Raw genomic sequence first — 22,028 nt, 5'->3', positions numbered from 1 at the left:
ACTTGCAATGTTTATATACTTTAATTTTTAGTTTTATATCTTTGAAATGTTTTATAAATCACAAATTTTTGTCACGAGGCGGAATTCAAACCCGCATCTTTTTGCCTCTCGGCCCGTGATCCCGCCTCAGTCTCAAACGTTCAGATAACAGTTTCAGAAAATATTTAATTTCCACAAAAAATGTTATGAACGTCAGCAAAACAGTTTGAAAATCCCAGACCAATCCACAAACATCGAGCGAGTTAATTTAAAAGTCGATAAATTATTGCTAATGCCCAATTTGTGGACTAACAATAGTCGTTCCCGCAATTACTTAAACGCCATGCTGATACGATCTCTGTAATGTTGTCCACTATACAGGAGTAACACAAGATCAGTCAGCTTGGAATTTAAACTTCTTTGAGAATTCTAATTTCATACAAGAACTATTATTGCAAAAGTACAAATTGTGTAATATTACATGTACAACGTAATTAGGTATTTATATCGTAGTCTATCATACAATGTAGTCCGCGCGTGTCGCATGTCGATAAGCTTGTCTATAAAAATGCGATGTTAATTTAACTATTTTGTTTTATAATGAATGTTTACTTTTTAATGCAAATATTTTAAGGTTATTGCTCCTTACTTTTTATTCAACAACAAGAAAGGTAAAGATTTCGGAACACTTATAGCTTAATATATGTATAAACTTGCTATTGACTGCAGCTTCGCTCGCGTGGTCAATATAAACTTTCATGGTACAAACTTACATCCCCTTGAGGGTAGGATTCATCTTAATCCTTTCTTAACAAATGCCTGCATCACAGTGGCTATTTGTATGCCGATCAGTCCGATCAGTCCAAGCTTGGGCAATGCGTTACAGATCAATCAGCCTGTCACCTTTGCGTTTTGTCTATTAACATTATAGTTTTAAAATTTCTCATAACAGAGAGAAGTTTCAGAATTTGAAAATTTAGAGAAATTTCATTCATTATATTTAATCCATTTCATTCACTCATTCGGACACATTCACCGCGCGTGGTTCTAGATTGACAGGTCCTCCTTTTTTCAGACGTATAAGAATTGCGTACAAACAAACACAAGCCAACACTATCTGTCATTTTGCCTGAATCCCGTCAATCCACATCAATCACTTCCAATGACCGCTGCGTAAATAAAAATAAGCCATGATTGCTTTAGCAAAAGGTTAAAGCGCTGTATGACTCACAAATGTTATTCAAGCGGCGTGTGGAGTTTAGCAAATGCGAGCATAAAATATTCACGTCACTTTGCGATCTACTTATCTCCGGCCGGAAGACGGTGGCACAACGTTTTGTTCTAAATCAGTGTACGGTTCGCAAATAAATCTTATACCTTTAAACGAGCAATTCTTGTATATATATATGTATATATATAATTGGAATCTCGGAATCGGCTCCAACGATTTTCATGAAATTTTGTATATAGGGGGTTTCGGGGGCGATAAATCGATCTAGCTAGGAATCTTTTTTAGAAAATGTCATATTCGTGTTTTATTCGTGTTTTTTTTTCCTGACATCTATTGGTGAATAATAATACTATTTTGCTTCGTAGATAGCTGGACAACTGAAATATCACATAGGCACTTTTTATACCGATATTCCTATGGGATACGGACTTACGCGGTTTCAACCGCGGGTCACAGCTAGTTATATATAATATGACATATATTTATAGGCGTAGAATAATGGTTTAGTTTCAGGTTTAGAGAATAACGTCTTGACAACAATACACATTGTGGTACAAATAATTAACAAAAATCATAAAAACAGTGAACATTTTAATTATCTTCGATTTAAGAAGCTAGACAGAGGTAAAAAAATTAATTGCAATAACAGTATGTTCGAATTGATAGCCATTAACATTGTTTACCTACGTATCGCGTCGAGTTTGATATTGGTGATTGATCATTGGCAGATTTCGTATGACAGAGTCGGCCCAGTTGACTATGTCTGTGATAGAACGCTATCGTATTGGCACACGCATAAAATATTCCTCATTGTTAATATGAAAGCACGCCCATTTAGCGTATTGTCACCAACAAGAACGCAGATTCCATTTGATGTATTAATATTTTGCATGTAGAAGCAAAAAATTGTATTGCCCCTAACAAGATGAACGACTGTATTATTAAATAAAAAAAATTCAAGAAAGAATATTTGAATGACATTATGAATGACACATTTCAACTAGCAATAGTAACTGTTTCTAGCAATTCGTCAGTTGTGAAATGGCTATTCCGATTTATCTTATACCTTTAAACGAGCAATTCTTGTATACATATATATATATATCTCGGAATCTCGGAATCGGCTCCAACGATTTTCATGAAATTTAGTATATATGGGGGGGTTTCGGGGGCGATAAATCGATCTAGCTAGGAATTTTTTGTAGAAAATGTCATATTCGTGTTTTATTCGTGTTTTTTTTTCCTGACATCTATTGGTGAATAATAATACTATTTTGCTTCGTAGATAGCTGGACAACTAAAATAACACATAGGCACTTTTTATACCGATATTCATACGGGATACGGACTTACGCGGTTTCAACCGCGGGTCACAGCTAGTTAGAATAATAGACGAACCAGAAAACGCTTTTCCGCTGTGCCAGGACTTCAGAAAATTAGGGGTATAAAAATGTTTTTTGAGTTATTTTCAAATCAAAATATGCATACAAAAATCATAAAAATTGATGAAGCCGTCGAGAATAATTTATTTCAAGTTGTAGTTCAGCATTTCTTTGATACATATAAAATAGATATCAACAAAGAAAAGACTTGATAATTAAAATAAACTATTTACATTTAAACATCTAGATTTTTTAATCAGTTAATTCTACATAAAATTAAATAAAGTTCCACAGTCTATGTCCGATGGTACAGATGTTATCGCTGGCATTCCGGCTCGCACGTGACATCAGCCAAACGGCTACCGTCTCCGTGATCACTATATACTACAATTATACCTACGTTGTATGAACTAAAACCCTTTTTCCTGTTGTTGTAATAACTGTAAAGTTTAGTTTAGTTGTAAGTAATAAGTATTTTTACAAGGAAGGTTCTGAGGTAACTAAGAAAGGAAAACACAGTCGCATTGGTATTCTCATCTTTTTTTGGAGTCGCTTGATTGTGTAGTATCATAGTAGAGGCCTAAATGTTTCAAATTGTCTGATTATGTGATTTTTTTATGATGTTAGTCACATGAAACTTAAATCTAGTAGTTGTGTTATAATTATTACAAATATATTCGTATATACGTGAGTTCATTCAATCTTTATATTTCCAGAATGGTATTTCTATCAAATTACAATATTAATGATAATCTCAGATTGTCCACAAATGAAACTCTCATTAGCATATCTTTAAACAAAATAGAATTGCGAACTCACAAACATTATTCGACTAAAACCTTAATCTTGTGCATACCCAGTTTTTCTACTGAAAAATTTATTTAATTTGTCGTCTAAATTGAATAGCGTGTGGTTCTGGAGGTGTGCCAAAATTCGTCACATTTCGAGTTTTGTGCAATCGTCCTATTTTTTAAGACTATAAGCGTCGCGGCGGAGTTCACGCGTGCTCTAAAATAAATGCCGACTCGAATATTTGCTAGATTAATAGTGTTCACCTGTTGGGGATTGTGGCATTTGTACAACAATATGATACTTTTTTGTGCTATAAATACGAGTTTCGTACTATTTGTTTTTGCAATTTGTTACGCTTTTAACATGTGATTTTGGTTATATCACGCATAGAGTACAAGATAAATGTTCTTTCTCAACAGTTGCGAATAAAGTAGCATTTGTGTATCACTATTTTATACTGATTCTCTTAGAAAAGAGATTGATAACAAACTAAGCAATATTTTATGAATATTCAGAAGCTAAGGTTAGATTTTAATGCAGTACCATGTCATAGGTAGGTATCAGGAACTAATGCATCTATGATTTTGTTTACCCTTTATATTCGTGTGTAAGAAACCAAAATATGGATGAAATAAACTAGGTAAACCTTGAAAGTTCATCGCATTATGTTCCTGTCACAACACAACCTTGTATTACATAAAACACTTAAAACATAACACTACAAAGCAGAATTCACTTCAATTTCAACGCCAATCAGTCACAGTATCAGACAAAGCGAGTGTTCATTAATTCATCAAGTAATTAAGCGTCGCGTGCCCTCGTCTTTGAATCATCACTAATGTAATATACAGGCTAATAGAAAAAAAGCGGATACCCTAATTGATGGTAGACCCTGACCGGTCAATGCAGTTTCGACACTTGAGACCATCGTATGACATCTTTGTGCCCAACACAATATATTAAACTTAACGTTTTTATATTGTAATGCTAATATTTGGCTTTTGTAGTTCGCCAAACGCATCTTTTTTGTTGAGTCGGAGGAACGTCAGAGTTAGATGCCACAAATTCGGTCATTACTAGGAACTTTACCAAAAATAATTAAACGGTAGTATTACATTTTGTACATGTGTAAGACACATTCGTTCATTTTTGAGAAGTTGCAAAACATTTCGCTCGCAAATGGTATTTCTAACATGAGTAAAATAATTTTGTATAAATCTACGTGTATACAAAATTAATTCACTCTCTACTTATAATTTGTACAAATCTTCGTTTATAGGCTAATAGAACAACGTACGGTGTTTTGTAAGACTCATCTATCTTAGAGGAGGGGCAATGAATAACGAGAAACAAATATCGTATGTATAGGTTGTCGTATGCAATGCAACTATGCAAGTAATAGTCATTTATTTACACATCAAACAAGCATTATTTCAGTTATGTAACTAGACTCACAACTCACTAGTATTTTAAGTGACCACACTGAATGGATATGGTAATTTCACTTTCATGTAATCTATATAAAATTGCCTCAATGTTATTGTCCACAAAGCACATAAAAAGGACATAATATTCTCAATGCAACGGTTAAACATTCCTATACATAAGAAACTTTAGCTAAGCACCTATTAACTCTAGATGCGACAAGTCTCGAACATTCTTTAGTAGTTAACAATAGTGGTACTATGTTAAAACGATTGGACAGTTAAAAGCCTATAAAGGCCAGTTTAAAAGGTGGAAAGCATTGCTTTAATCAGGGGGACACTTTTACTCAACTCCTGTTCATGTTACAATTTAAATAAATCGGTCTTGTTTCATTTATTTATCTTCTACTAAGTCGTACTGTGCAATGTTAGTAACGACCCGTCCTATCCCAATTCTATGATCGATTATTATTTTACTCATATTATCACACCAGCCTAATGCACTTAAGATTTATTATCTTGCGACGGATAATCATTTCGAGCTTTTCACAATGTATGTTCTTGCCAAAACTAGTGTATATTTAATATCGTAGGTACTTACGACTTTCGTTTATACTGTTTTAAAATATCTATTTTTCGTAAATCTTTAGCTTGAAGCCCGGTTGTCATTCAAAATTTAATTCGTCGTTACTTCTCGACTAATCGTTGCCCGTTCTCTTTTTCGACCCTCTCTTTTATAAAGTTCAAAAGCTAAGCTAAACATTATTAAAATTATCTGTCTAAATAATCGGCTCTCGAGGACTCTCTTAAAGTCGCAACTTCCTATACTATTGTTATAACCAGTAAGATATTTTTCCAATAGGTAATGTTTAAATAACATAAAGACCGGTTGAAAATTAATAAATTACAGTATTCTCTACAAGTCATACTACACCTACAATCACACCATCCATTGGAAACTAACCTAGTAAGACAATAACAGTCGGATAGTGTACCATTTCTAGATGACTGCGCATACACTTCACCATTGAACAGATGACGCAGCAGACCCTTACGACACACTGATATTTACGGGCACAAGTAATTGCGGTCAGGACCCCGACACGGAGTCGTTCATCTAATTAGTGTCGTCTGCGAGCGCGTCTAATGTAACCAAAACTGAACGGTTCATTAGGTTATGCAGCTGAGCACTACGTAAAGGATATATACTTCAATGTTATAAAGAGAATAATTCTTATTTGCTTTACATTGCTCTGACACTACTGAACTGATTTGACAAATTCTTTGACCATCAGGAAATGCATTATTCTTGAGTGACATAGGCTATTTTTTCTTATGTTTTTATGCCGGATCAACCCGGGCGGAGCGAGAAGAGCGGCTAATAGTGATATAAACACCTATGATGGGAAATATTTTGGAACCTGATTATTTGTTGAATAAGTATCAAATGTATCCAATAATCGTGTTCACATTGTGTTCTTATTTTACCGGATTTAATTTAAATATTTTAAAAGTTTGTCTAAATTGCACACAATTTTTCACCAGTAATTTTTTTCTTAAATTTGAGTTAGCTTCTTTGTTTGATCGTCTTTTGAAAAATATTCAGTATGTATGCAAGCCAAAATTATACTACCGTTCTATATTAAGATCAGTAATTTAATAGTAAATAAATCAATATTTAAAAAAAAACCTAATGGTTCAATAATATGGAGAAGAAGCATCCTTAGATATAAATACTAAATCATGTCACGCCGACCGTATTTTAAATTTTATTATACAATAAATATGTTTACTGAAGCCGTTAAAAAAAAAAATACAGCTATTTTGGATATTACAACATTTCAATATTAAACCACATTAACAACTGTTATGTTAGTAATAATAAACAAACATTATATCTTCATACTAGATCGTAAACAGCGCCCTAAAATTTCCATTGTACCATAAATATTGCACACATTATGACCATCTGCAATTAATTTATGTCAGCAATAAATGCACTTCATAACGTTATACCAGAAGTAATCTGTGGCTAATTGACGATACGCACATTTCGAACTGCGCAACTCCAATAGAATCTATTGCTATAGGTATATTTTGTTTATAAATAAAATCGTGGAAGTCACAAGTTTCCTTATATTGTTTGCTGAAAAGGACATTTTAAACTCCAATTATCGCAGTTAAGGTTGATACAGCAGATATCAATCGATTGTGGAGATTTTTACGAGGACAATAAGGATATTTAAATATTAATTATATCTAATATATAAAATTCTCGTGTCGGCTAACATATATTTTTCATACCACTAAACGATAAGAGTAAGGCAGAACAGCGTTTGCCGGGTGCAGCTAGTATTAATATAGATATTAACGCACGCATACAATACTTTAAATTCAAAAGGTATTTAGGCTCCTGTGTCTATTTTATTCGCTGTGTTGCTTATGCGTTATTTTCATTGAATCTAATATTGATAGTTCTGAGGTAGCAGTGCAACATATTACGACTTAGTTTAAGAATAATAGTAAAGTTAAACTTTTAACTGTATATTTTCTATTGTGTGTTACTAGTATGTATACTCAGTACTTTTTTGTTTATAACATAAAACGAAATCAACGAATAACTATTAATATCGACTCTTATTATCGTTCAAATGAAATAAATCGGAAGGAGAAAATGCAATCACATGAAATGTTCGTCTAAAACAACTTTTCACTATATCTGCAAAATGTTGCTTATTAAGCTAAGCAGTAGAAGGTACTAGAAGGTATGGAAATCGGCTGAAAATCTTTATAATCTAAAGGAAATATTGCATTTGCACAAACTAAGACAGCATTTGAATGATTTGACGTTGATTCAAACTGTATATCAAACTGACAGGCCACAAGTCCGCCGACGACAAATGCTATTGTAATCCAACATTGATTTACACAATATTATTGTAGGAGAATACATTTCAGTCATACTACAAGTTTGAATTGGACATCTGTCTGGCCACGTCGTCTGCCTTTACAATAACCCCTTTGCATTCACTATTACTTCGTGATTTATTAATTAAGTGGTATCCGCTGCTTTATATGAGAAAACATGTTTAATTAAAAAAAAAATTTGACACATATTTAGATTATTTTCCGTTACTGCTAGTATAATTTTCATGGTTTACATATTTATCGTCGCGTAATAATCACCAAACTGAGAGACACGAAAATGTAGTATTTGATTTAATTTTATACATCTTTAAATACAACCGCATTTTCTATTTACAGCTACTAATAATTTGTGTAAATGATATGGCGTTTACATTGTAAAATGTAAAAAAAGCAATCGAGCAACAAAAAGCACGCATTTTTTCTTCATCCAACGTGTTAAATCACTAAAATCAAAAACAAATATTGCTAACTCTATCAAAATAAGAGTGGGTGGTATAGCCAAATATGTACATTTTATGTCGGTTTTGCGCACGGAATCGTTAATAAAAAATAATACACTAAATCCAAAGACGATTTTAGAAGCATATGGCGGTGTGTTGGCGGGCTCTAATCCGTGTTAAGCAAAACTTGCAGGCCTTACCTTGCCTCCTACGCTATAATGAGCAACTAATGTTACTTCTACTAAGGACGAATGAAAATAATAACCAGCTGTCTCACGTGAAAGTTACATGGTGGTATGAATGAACTGTTGTACTAAATAGAACATTAAAAACAACGTAAATGGTATATTGATGGACAAAGGGAAATCTTATATATTTAAGCAATCTATACCAACCCAGTAAATAGTATCGCTCCAGGAACTTTACAAATACTTAATAGAGTACAGTAAGGTATACCCTAGAACGCTATTAACATATATTTAAATTTATAAACCACAAACAATTAAAATCAGGAAACAATTTGATGAACTCATTTATACACCATCTATATTACAGATTACAATAAATGTGTAAGCTTTACAAGTCTAAATATCTCTTGGGACTCTCATTACTGTACTGCGAAATCAAACAATATCATAGTCTATAAAACGGACCACGTGATAATCACATCTAGCTAATTGCTGTAACATTTAATTAAAACCAAGAGGCATGAATGAGCAGCCACGCGCCGCCCACGATGGCTCCATTCATACTGAGTCGGCCCTGCGCCTCAATGCCGACCTACTAACACACACGTAACCTTATACACACTACGATTTTCAATTAATGCTTACGTAATCGTTTTTTAATTGTGCGCTCGTTTGGGGAATCGGTTGAGATGTGGTTTTTGCAAGCTACTGTTGAGATTGAATTACCGAATATGATACTTGATATCAATCATGGCTACTGGCTTTGATAACCGATTATTGTTCCAGTTTAATGTTTTATTTTTCTTCTTTTATTTATGACTATCTATTCTTATATACCATTCGTAATATTAACATTTGTCGTATAAATTTGTGTTTTAAATTAATTATAGATTATGTTATTACTATCTTGTATAATGTTTCTTGTATAATTTATATTGCGATTTATTTCAAAACAAAAATCAACCTCATATGTATTTCCGCCCGTGTGTTCAAAGTAGAGGATAGATGGACCCGGGATTTTCTTCGCATAGTTCGCGTTCCAGTGGATCCGGGTAGAAGCTATCCTTTTGCTTAAGCTGTTTCTGTACCAAATGCCATCCAAATCGGTTCAGCCGTTCATGAGTTATAAATAGTTTTTCTTTCTTATACACATGAAGTTATAAAATAAAAAAAGTTTTTATGAAATATTCTATGTGCGTTACAAAATATCTCGTTCTAAGGATAAATATAACAAAAATCTAAATGCATTTCATAAAGAGATATATCAGAGTTATGAATAAGAAAGATGAAGATAAAAGGACGTATCCTGTCCAGCGACGGCGTTTTGTGTGACATGATTCATAACAAAACCTGTTTTATCTTATATTAAAGTCACTCATAATTTGTTTCGTCTTTCTATTTATATTCACATTAGCCATATTATATACGTAGAGATCAAAAACCTTCTAATACCGAATTTTATTATCTTTAAATTAAACCTAATATTCGTAACATTCGTGTCAATTTCACTGAGTGATTATTCTTCATTTTATTATTTGCTATTGTTTATTATAAACAAAAATACGCTGCAATAAATTCAATCTCAAGTACGCTTGAGCTACAACCACGTGGAACCTCTATCCATTAAATAAATTTCAACTGAAGGTAATTGCAGGTAAAGTACATAATGCTTAGGCGTGACGAGACAATCCTGTAATTTATAGGCCAATTTCCATGCATTTTCCTTGCAAATGTGAAAGGTAGTCCACGTGCGACCGAAAAGGGTAGAGTTCAAAGTCAGAGATTATTGTAAAATACACTTTTAGAGTACAGTAAGTTTAATCCTATTAGATAGAATGGCGTCATATCTATAAATATTCCTTGTAATAGTGTATCAGTTTGTGCGGAAGCATGATGTGGTTACAAAATCATTTATCTCATGTTGAAATACGATGATAGTGTAGCGAATAAAGTTTTAAACTTTGTTATTATGTCATACATTTATTTAATGAATTATTTATAAACAATAACAAGGATATATCACGGCGTGATAATTCATAATGATTTTTAAAACAGTAGGAATTGAAACACTACTTATCAAGAGAATTTATTGATCCTAAAACGTAAAATAAATAATTACAATTAATTGATTGTAATACCAATGTAGGTAACTCGCACTTTTTTGTAAAAACTGTTGTTAATATTGAAATCTGCTAAACGTAAATAAATGCATCTATAAAGAAATCAAATAACCATTACGTGCACTAAGACTACAAGCATAAAGTTTTATAAAGTTTAAGAAGAATTTTCTTAATAGCCATCAGACTATTAATATCCCATGATTGAAAATAAAATACTTCCTTTACTAATGGCAATTTGATCGCAAAAATATTGAATTTGAATTTTGAATTTAAAATTAATTCGCCAATATTTTAGAGATATTGTGTAACGTAATCTGCAAGAGAAGATGTATTCGTAAGGGTGTGTACATACTACTTACCTAGCAGGAGTTAAAAATCAAAACTATGAAAACTAAAGTTGTCCGAATTACTAATTAATTGAAAATAATAATAAATCTGAGTGAATCGTGTGATTTTTACAAACAAGCCCGGCTAATTCACCGCATAGGTTTCATTACTGATCGATACAGAAATGGCAAAGTTGAGGGTCAGGCAACGATGAATGAAACCCCCCAAAGGGGATGGGGCGGGTGTCTCGGCCATGGCCACGGTGTGACGTAGGGGCACTGCGCATGCGCCAAGTTCAGGGGCACATTGATCGTGGGGCGAAGGTTTAGTCGTCAATGGCAATGCCAGGGGCAGCTCGGATCAGGTTGAATGCTCGCACCGTGGAAGTAACCTTTCGAAATAAGCAGAAATTAATACTTTCAGTTACTTCAATTTTATTCTTATATATTTATTATAGGTAGATAAACATCCTAATAAAATTTTAAATGTATAAGTCTGACTCTAACCACTGACCGATCTGATAATATTTGGTATAAAGTTAGTTTAAGATCTGAGAAAGGACAGATAGTTCCGGAAGAGTCTATCTTTTCTTTTAAAACACAGGCAAAGCTGCGGTGGAATGCTGGTATTCAATAAGACATATGTCTATGAATTGAAAAAATCGTTTTAATGTACGTAATTTCGTAGCAAAAAAATAGATTTAACAATAAACGTGTTTTCTTATGAGGTTTCATTATTTCCGCTTAATAAAATCACATTGATATAATGAATATAAATACTGAAAAATCTTTAAAATTTTTAGGCTCTTATCTGTTGCAACTGCTTTCCAAACCTGTGGTTAAAGCTAAAGTTTAAAGCTGTAAGCTATAGCTTATAAGGATTCAAAAGTGCATCTGTAAGAAGTCTAATTGAATAAATAAATGTTTGAGCTTCAGTTTAAAATTGAAATACACATGTGAAATTGCACCAATCGGTATTTCAGCGATTTTTACAAAAAAATTGGTTACCTATCTTATCCCAAAACGACAATTTATTAATAAATATAATATTAAGAAATAAAATACATAAAAAAAGGTTAGGAATACGTAGAAGTCTAGCATGTTAAGACGGGAATCAGGTCACGCACACACACAGAATACTGCCACACCCTCGGGGAAAATCTGCTTCAAATTGGTAGGACATTTTATATCACCTCATTTCACACTATGAATAAGACAGCTGATCGCCCGTTCACCCTCCCTCCCTATCCCCCTATACCTCCAATTAAGTTGTGTTGCCAACCACGAGCAATACATAGGAATTATTGGGGTTGCCTGCTAGTTATATTTTCATCGTAAACTATAGCCTGACATATCATTACTTGAATACATTTGACTATTTTAGTATCTCTCTATGACCTGTTTTATATATTAGATATTTTTATGAATATTCGTAACAAAACTTTAAAAACTTGATATGGCGTCTGTGAATTTCTTGCTTTCAATTACAAAAATGAAAATGTTGACACCTTGTCATATATTATTATGTAGTCTTTTTATTAAACGAGACTTGATTGCGGGCGTAATCCGGCATAAATAAGAGACGCGTGCGCATCGCTGATTACACACAGGAACATAGAAAGGTATAGAGTTGTGAATGTTAAATTATGTGATTAGAATAAATGATGAAATATCTTCTATTCTACAATCATGAATTGGTTTAAAAAATATTATTAATGTTATATATATTGGTAAGGTTCTATGACTTCGTGTTTACAAATCTAATCAAATATTTTTCGATGTCAATATGAAATTATTTTAATTCTAATACTAGAGTATAACGGACATAAAAATATATTCATATATAAATCATAATAAGAAATTTAATTCCTAATACAAAATTCCATCTGATGAAATATCAGTTTTATAACCATTAATATTCTGTCTCCAGAAAATTGAAATAAGAATACATATTATAATATTATTCAAACGTCAAATCCACTATTAACATTTTAATTCATAACATTAATGAGCCGAAATTCTTGCACCATTTCTTCAAGATTTATGACATTCATAATAAATATAGAGTATACGATGATACAATAAATTTAAAAACGGCTTACGTGTTATAACTTAAATTATTTTATTACTAACTAATTTAAATAAAACATATTTTTGATAAGATAACATTTGAAGATTGTAAACAGAGTCGTTGTTTACGGCTAGCGAGGTGGATTGGTTTAAAAATAGCTTTGCTAAACGAAAGTTTATCCCGTATTGAAGGAGTTAAATTACATAGTAAAGCCTAGAGAAAAATAGCACTACATAAAAGTACTCATTAATGCTTGTGTACTGCTCTTACTGCCACTGAGATGTTATTTCAATTCAATTGATTTGTTATTATAATTTCACAAAGTCTATTGTATAGTATTGACATTCAACAGCCATTTTAGTATTATACGAGTACATATTTTTACATTAAGGTATAATTATATCATTTAGAAATTAAACGGTCACGGGGAGACCACGCTCGTTGTAAAGTGTTCGAAACGTCGGGTTAATAATATAATGAATAAATCGCGTTTAAAATCCGTTGAAAAGTTTTTAATTTCTAAATGTATAATACTCGCGTGAAACCAAACACAAGAAAATACTATATAATTATATCACCTAAACTTTGCAAAACATTGTACCAGGTATTGTTCTAAGATTCAATGAAGTGATTGAAACTGAGATTGCATCATCCTACAGCATATTGTATCTATGAAAATCGTGTCGTGGTACTATTCTCTCTTCTTAAGCTAGTTCAAATGCACATTTAACTTTATTTAGATGTTTCTAGAGCTACACAATTTATTTATTATTATGCTTTATTTTATTTAATATTTACTACAGTTTTAATGAGGCCCTTTTTCTTTTAATTTAAAACGAAGATGTTTAGCGGTTAGGCCACATGCCGAACCAATATTTTCTTTTCATTTAATATTGCAAAATAGTTTTATACACTAGTATAATAATAGGTTTTATGAATAACCTACCAACCCAACTGTAAGTATATGCTTAAAATATTGCTATAAATTTTCGAACAAAACGATATAAGCTCAAGATCCATACTCCACAGCTTTATCCTCTCCGACACTGATGGTGTCGCGTGCGCGTGTCCAATCGGCCGGCCCACGTGCAGTGTCTGAGACAGACGGTGAATGTCGATTACTCTTCGTACCTTAGCCGTCTATATAGCTTGTATAGTGGGGACGTTTAGGAAGTATTTACTAGAATTTAGTGAGATTGTTGTGAGTGTGAGATTTGAGTACTTCATTAAATGTGTTAAAATAATGAAAGCAATCAGATAAAAAATTGCAAATAGACGAGAGGATAATTTAATAATAACGAATTAATAGGACTTACTTAAACAGGAAAAAAAAAATGAAAACACATTCTCATCGGTATTAAAAATCTCTTTAATGACTTGAAATTTAATAATCACCAAGAAATACCAGAAAGAATGATATACTAAATCAAAACAACTTATTTGATATATCAAAAAATGAACGAAAGAAAAACTCATCTTCAAACATTAAGATGACTATACAGTCCTATTTAATGTTGGAAAATGAACGCTTTCCAAATTCCGCCGAAGCAACAAAACGCTTGAACGGAATACGCGAGTGTGCGCGCCATTCATAAAGTTCCCCCTACCGGAGAGGTAGTTCAGCCCGAGGGAGGGCGCCTCCCTCTTTATGAATGAGGGCATACGTCATTGGTATCGATCGCGGCCCTGGCTGAGGTTGCCGCACAAGGGCAAAGCAACAGGTGACCAGCTGACGCAAAACGTTCAGAGGTTTCCGTTTAAATATTATTTTGTCACATATGACGTCATTACTTGATTATCATTGACGCGATATAATGTTTATTCTAGCTTTTATTCAGGCTATTGTGATGTTACAGACGCACTCGATGGTAAACAAAGGATAAACAGAATAAAATTATCCCACTCGCTATCGTTGCTCTTTTATCAATCTCGACTTCTAAGTGGATGTAGTTAATAGCCTTCTGACTAAGATCACTTGAAGACTTATAGCGTTTATTTCAGTATCAAAAGAACCCCTAATAGCTTAACTTATACCTACCGCTCTTAATATTTTAATAAATTGAACATTATTTGTATTCATAATTGCAAGGGGATATATACCGAAAAGTTTAGAATTTGAATTGCTACACATTATAATCCAAGAATTACTGAAACAATAAAGTAATGTTCAAGCAGCAGCAAGTTTTGACTTCTAGTAAGTCTCAGTGAGTTTTGAAAAGGTACATAAATATAGTATTTCTAAAAACATATAACGTAATTTTCAAAGGTCGTTCAGATAGACATATATTAAACAATTTAAAAATGGAATTGTCAACAAATTCAATAACATGATCTAATTGAATATCTAATTATACAATGGTGTTGACAGAAAATATTATAAAACTAAAAAAAAAAAAGAAGAATAAATGAAATAAGATTTAAAATTATTACAATTTATTATTACCAGTCGCTCGTGCTCACCTTCCTCTTGAATACGATGAAAATATGAGTATTGAAATGATGTGGGAATACATTTTTCTAAATATATTCGAGAATTTTTCAATATGCTATATCGCGCTCTTCACGTTTCAAAAGAAATAGTTATGCCGTCGTTGTTGACAACCAAACTTGCGTGGTACATGTCCTTGCAGTTCATACTTAGTATGTTCTGTAAGGACATATTCCCATTACTTTAAAGCTTAAAATCGTTATATAATTCAAGCAATTATTTATAAATATTATATAGGTACATATGTCAAAAGTATTTACCACGATGCTATAATTTTCAGAAATAACGAACTTTCTAAAATATTCAGCGTAGCGTGTTATCGCAATTTCTAAATATTTTATGATCTGTGAAACATACAGAATTATGAAGTAAAAGTCCATTGTGCGTCACTAACAGAATCTACTTGGCGTGACAGCCGCGGGCCGGCGCGTGACGCAATCGACCCCCCATCCCCCCGTGATTCACAACTTCTACAAACTACACCCAAAATGTAATTTGTCTATGTCTCCTTTCTCTAATATGACCCATATCTACAAATTACTTGTGCTAAAACATAATACGAGCTATAACGTATCTGTAGGTGTATTTTGATATATTTTTAACTCGCTTTTAAATTCAGTGTGATGTTATGAAACGTCGTTGTGAAGCCATAAAATTTACTGCATAGTGACATAATGACGATCGGATAAATGTAAGCATTTTATTGTTAGCTACAGTGATTCTTCTTTGTATAAATATACATGGTAAGAATGCAGATCGCCTGTTGGGAAATATACCACACTAGCGTTTTGTTTTCCGTGATATATTGCGTTTCAGAGTTTATGCAGATACCTCATTATTATTTGCAATATCTGTGGACTTTGTAATGCGTTGTCTTTATGTTTCAACAAGTTTATGGCTTCTACAAAATATTTACTGTTGTAAATTCAACGCATTCTGACGAAAGTACATCATCGGGCCAAAACTACAGCCATCAAACGTCACGCTCTCCCATAAAGATAGCGACTATCTTATACGTAAATGCATTACGTTGTCGATTACACGAATCCTATATATACTTGAAACTTTTGAGCCGTGAAACGCGTCAATGGTGATGAATCTCCGATTAGTTGTCGAGTGTTGTAATTATAAATGTGACGGACGCGTGACGCGCGCCGACTCGTGCCAACATTATTGTGCGATGAGCAGATGTTATTCTACTTTCGACTGTTCTAACTTATCGGTCATATCGTATCTTTTGCTTGTGCAAAACATATTCTTTACATACTTTGACCGCAATCAACATTGAAGCTCTATTTTGCTCAACTGGGCACTTGTCATTTCAATGCCCGCCAATGTTTGATGAAAAAGTATCAAGTAGTAAAGAGTAAAGTCCTCTTAATCGAGAACCTTAATAGAGTAGTAACAATAATTTTGAAATACAAGATATACATACCTATTCTGATTCAGAATCTTTATGTAGGTGTAAACTCAACGATTAGGTTTCTACCGAACCATCTCATCTTAATACAAGTTAGTTATAACTAAGTTTAAAGATATTCCAGCTGCCAGGTTCGCAGGATAGTTACCATTACTTACCGAGTGATATTAAATAGTTTGCCCTCTCTGTTGAAATTAATATTCCGTATTATATTCCATGTGATGTAACATCTATAATAGATACAATATAGACTTCAAAACGAGAGCCAATACAAACAGCAGTTAATTATTAATAATGTTTTAAAAAATACTGGTAAAATTATCAATCACGCCATGATCAAAAACAAAGCTATCCTTAACTTCTAAATTAAAATGTTTATGAAACTTTTCGCGAATTTCAAGATCACGGCAGAAAATTTACTAGATAGATTTGTATAATCTAAAACACGCTAAAACTGCAGATATGCGATGAAATAAAAACAAATTACAAGATTTTTTTATAACATAGAAGGAATAGTCTATGATATGCGCCGTATTTCTGTATTTATAGAGCAAAAAGTGCATTCTGAAATTAAAATGACTCTCAAAACGTAATATATATAGTAGCTGGACAGGTAACTGATGCATTCGGAATAGACTGAATTCGTCACCTAGAAATGATTTCGCGACATTTATTAATAGTCTTCTAGTCTTGCCAAATGACAGTGGGTCGACAATTTAAGTGCTTTCATTGCGTTTGTATGAACACATTTGTTTTATTTTCTGGTCTGTTTTATAGGATCGAGGTTGCTGTGGTTTTAAGACATTAATAAAATGTATAAGAAATCATCAAAACGTACTAATTTTTACCTTGATGGATAATATTTATAGCTTTACTTTGATATTGCGAGTAGATTTATAACATTAAACGAAAATGTCTATGGTTACTGCATTCATGACTTTATGATAGATTATTCCCTTTTTTATAACATAACGGTAACTGTCACAATATTTATTGCATATTATATTTCCTTCAATATGATTCTTTATAAATGTTATAAAATTTTATCATTTCGCATTTTCAAATCTCTAGAAATACAAACAAGTCACAATTCAGAAGTTCTCTCTGGTATGATAACAAAGCAGTTTCCCTCACTAATGAATATGGCGCGTACGAAATCAATTGGCATCAGTTAGCTGCGGACATCTTGTTAGGAAAATAATGATTCGAACCTCTTGCTATTTTGTGAAAACCACTTTCATTTAGTTACTGTTGAGTTAGTTATCATATGATTGTATTAGTATCAATTTTATACAATTTATTTAAGGACGTTCAACTGGGGTTAGTATTTAAAAAGATGTCAATGTTCGATTTGTTGCTCTCAAGTCTACCGTACTTTTTGCAACAGCTTTAAAAGAAATCGCAAAAACAAAATGATGAAGGTAGGTTTGTGCGATCTCCGGTACAGTTAGTTCTTGTAAACCAGTATTAAAGCGTTAACTATACACAAATTCAATTAACAGCCTATAAAACTCTTCTCACCGTGTCTACACCGGCTTAACTTTTACATAAAATTATGATTTACTTAACCTCAAATCGAGGATTTGGTAAAACCTCCAGAGTACACACAGCACAAAATGTTGTGTGTGCAAGACATTCACACAAGTAGCGGTCCACCTACATTGGCGCCGGCCGTGGGAACCTATACAGTGTTTGTCAATCCTCGACGGTGCTCAGACATATTATGACGTACATTTGCTCAGCTATAGACAATGTGCCACTAAGTAAATACGACCTAACATGTAATGATGATTTGGACTCTTTAACCCTAATATTGTACAACTGTACAGAATATATAAGGTGAATGTTTAACGTTGTATTTGATGAAATTTATGTTTTATCCGTGTTTAATTAGTAACATAGTTGTTTTAATTAGTCACATTGTCTGCAAGGACCAAGATATAGTTTAATACCGCGTTGATTAAAATACTGTGTTTGATAAATATGCTTTCGGTTTCCAAAATTTCATAGACAAGTCATGTGTCTAGAATAAGCCATAAACATCATCCGTGCAACAGTATAAAAATAATAGTTCAATAACCCGTCCACATCACTGGACGTACCTACAAAAAACCTATTAAACTTCAAGTAAACATCAAGACAAAAGATGGCAACCACCAATGACGTCTAGCAGAACATTCGCGTTGAAAATAGAAAAGTGAGTTAGCGCGCCGAAATAGACCCCGCCTTCGGCCCAAAAACAGTCAAGTTAATAATAGAAGACTCGCAGGGACGGTTTCATCCCGTGATTCACCTGTAGCGATTGTTTTTACGTCAATAGCTTGCGTGTTTACGAGCGATCCGGATCAGCTGACGGCCAGGAATAGCTCTGACATGGCGGCCACGCTATGCCGCCTGCGCCCGCGCACACACAAATAGCTCGCTATAATTAGACGCGGTGAAATCGTGGGTTTGTTATTTTTCTTTATCGTCGTCGTAATTGGGTTAGTTGCATGTGGGTTAGGGCGTCGGCGTGTCTGGGAGTGCACTGTGTCCTTACACCTCACGTGTACGGTTTTCGTATGGGCAGCGGGTGTGACGATTTATCTTTGTTTGGTTTGATACTTGTGGGAATAACAAGTGCTTGAAAAGTGTGTGAAGATTTTTTTTTAATTTGCTACTGTAAAATTCAATGAAAAAATCGTATTTTTTATTTTTTTGGCAGTAAAATATTTTTATTTTCACTTAATTAAAACGAAACAAATTATCATTAATAATTACCTATTTACACACAATTCCAGTGCCGAGCTGACTAATTACCGCGTAGGTAATTTCTTGATAAACATTGCTTATACTTGCCCCGCCCACACCGACACTTAAATAGATAATTATGCACTGTACACGTATTGACAGAATCAACCAATTAGTAATACACCCGTAAGGCTGACCAGACACGTGCGATTATTCGCTAGAGCTTATTAAGACGATATAGCGTGTCAATGTTCTAGAAATATTTTTTAGGTTTTGATTATATTGTGTCGTTCGATTTACAATTATTATGTGTTATATTCCACCCATAAGCCTGTTGTTACATATAATATTTTTGTATTCATAATTATAGATTTTTCGAATTTACGTCGTCCTTGTAACATGTACAGTAAAACGTAGGTGAGAGTGATATTGAGAAATGAAGCTGATTCATGCTATAATTCTTAAAATCTTCCCTCATAGACTACAACTACGCTTACCAACAGGCGAGATAGTAGTCAAGCGCTTCCCTATTACACATAAGTAATAATAAAAAAATAATATCTTACATGCTACTTGTTATTACTGCCAAACCATCAATTCCAATTATTCATGTAACATAATTCAAACATTTAACAAAATAAAATAATAGGCCTAATTCAACACTTTCCTCACCGACATAACGTTGCATTAAAATCGCAATTGTATAAATATCCTAAATAGAATAAAGTGCCTATTCCTCCATACATGGTCACCCTTAGTTAAAAACCGTGATACTTTATCGAGTAGGCGGTAGTCACACTTCCATATAATGACTTATTTGCATGTTAAACTGTTTTTTATTAGCGGTACCTATTAAGCCAATTCATGCGTTCTACTGAGTCTACCAATGATTTCCAAACACGATAGGTGAAGGAACGAAGCTGTGATTTTATATTTTTTCACTCAAAGGACTGTTGTTTTTATAACTTCACAACTTTATAATTTCACAACTCAGAATACTTTATCTTAAATTCCGTATTTTGTTAGATTGATTATTTATTAGTATTGGTTATTTAAGGAATGGAGTTATTGTCATTTTTGATTTTTTTATTTATTTAAATACTTATTATCTTGATCCTGACGGAGACAAGTTCCACAAATCAGAAATTATTAAAATCCCTTCAACCGTAGACAGGCACTTGAAAGGTTTAATTAACATGACTTCCATTTATACATGTAAATAAATAGATAGTAAAGTAACTAATAGTAAAATGCAAATACAGTATCATTTAAAAACACATCAAACTTTATTATACCTGTGGTAATATGACAAAAAGTAGAGATAAAAATATATGAAAATAAATTGAAAGTAGAGCGATCTGCTCTAGTAAAATGCTTCAAACACAGAAATTTCGACGAAGAGCCATTTAAACTGGCAACTCTTACGTTGGCATAAAACCTCTGAGCTCTACATTTAAATACGATTTATATAAATAACTCATAAACAGATTATTTTAAATAATATGCATAGATTTGCCCCTTGACTCTATCTGCGAGTGTGTTGTATAATTTTGCGTTTAAAAGGATTACGTTCTCTCCTTATCTATTTTATTTTTTATTTTTTTAGGTATTTGAATATAAATTTTGGCATAAATCCGAATTATTATCAATCCTAATATTAAATATGTAGAGATAGCTTATTATGAGTTATTAAATATATTTTTAAATTATACGTCATATGAATTATCCAACTTTATGTCTGAATATTTAAACATTTATATTTAGAAAACAACTACATACACAAATAAAAATTTTAAGTATATTTTATGCAAAGATTGCATAAAGGTGTATAAAGTAAGACAAAATGTCGTTTGTCATATCCTACATTATAAGTATAATAACGTTTTTTCTTCGTTAAAAATGTTGAGCAGATATAACAAAATATATGTATTATATATTCCTCATACTTAAAAAATTGTAAAATATATCTTTCGCTACTTTTTTATACTAGAACGCAGAATTAAAATAAAATGTAATATGCGCTCTCTGCTCGGCATACAATATGCAATAGTGTAAATAAACAGGCGGCGTTTTGTTATTGAACGAAACGTGCAGCAGATTCATTGTCAATGTCGGGCAGTGGCGGTGAAGGCACGCGATTCATAGAGCGAAGGCTTCAGGGAAAGGAGGGGGTCAGCGGGTGGGGAGGCGCGGGCGGTGGGCGGCGCCGGGCGGTGACGTCAGCGGGGGGGAACGCCGCCACGCGATTGGTAGAGATGCGCGCGCCGCTACCGAATATGGGACCGCTGCTCCATTGATAAAACTGCGACGCGGGGTCGCGCGGCGCCAGTCCCTTTCGCACCGGCCGCGCGAGAGGCCGTCTTCACGCTGGCGCTGTTCGTAATCCCATTAGGCCCGTGGGCCGAGGAGCAGGTGGTGCCGGACGGGATGGGCACGGACGCGGAGCCCCCGGCCGGCGCGCACCTCCTGTCGCTCGCGGACGTGGGCTCGCTCAGCTTCGACTGCCCGC

General features: G+C 33.4%; 1 protein-coding gene across 2 annotated transcripts in view; it reads left to right on the top strand.

Annotated features, from left to right (window-relative positions):
• LOC119834021 (early growth response protein 3) overlaps positions 1 to 22,028 on the top strand; it is a 35,098-nt gene that overhangs the window by 7,841 nt on the left and 5,229 nt on the right. The window contains exon 1 of one of the 2 annotated variants that reach the window (XM_038358299.1): positions 21,827 to 22,024. The exons of the other annotated variant lie outside the window; for it this stretch is intronic. Coding sequence (XP_038214227.1) covers positions 21,947 to 22,024 — 78 coding nt within the window. The 5' untranslated portion in view covers positions 21,827 to 21,946. Of the gene's footprint in view, positions 1 to 21,826; positions 22,025 to 22,028 lie in introns of those variants that run through there. 2 annotated transcript variants of the gene reach the window in all.

Source organism: Zerene cesonia, chromosome 18 (assembly GCF_012273895.1).
Source record: "Zerene cesonia ecotype Mississippi chromosome 18, Zerene_cesonia_1.1, whole genome shotgun sequence".
Lineage (NCBI taxonomy): Eukaryota > Metazoa > Arthropoda > Insecta > Lepidoptera > Pieridae > Zerene > Zerene cesonia.
This window is presented reverse-complemented; position numbering and strand designations above follow the sequence as displayed.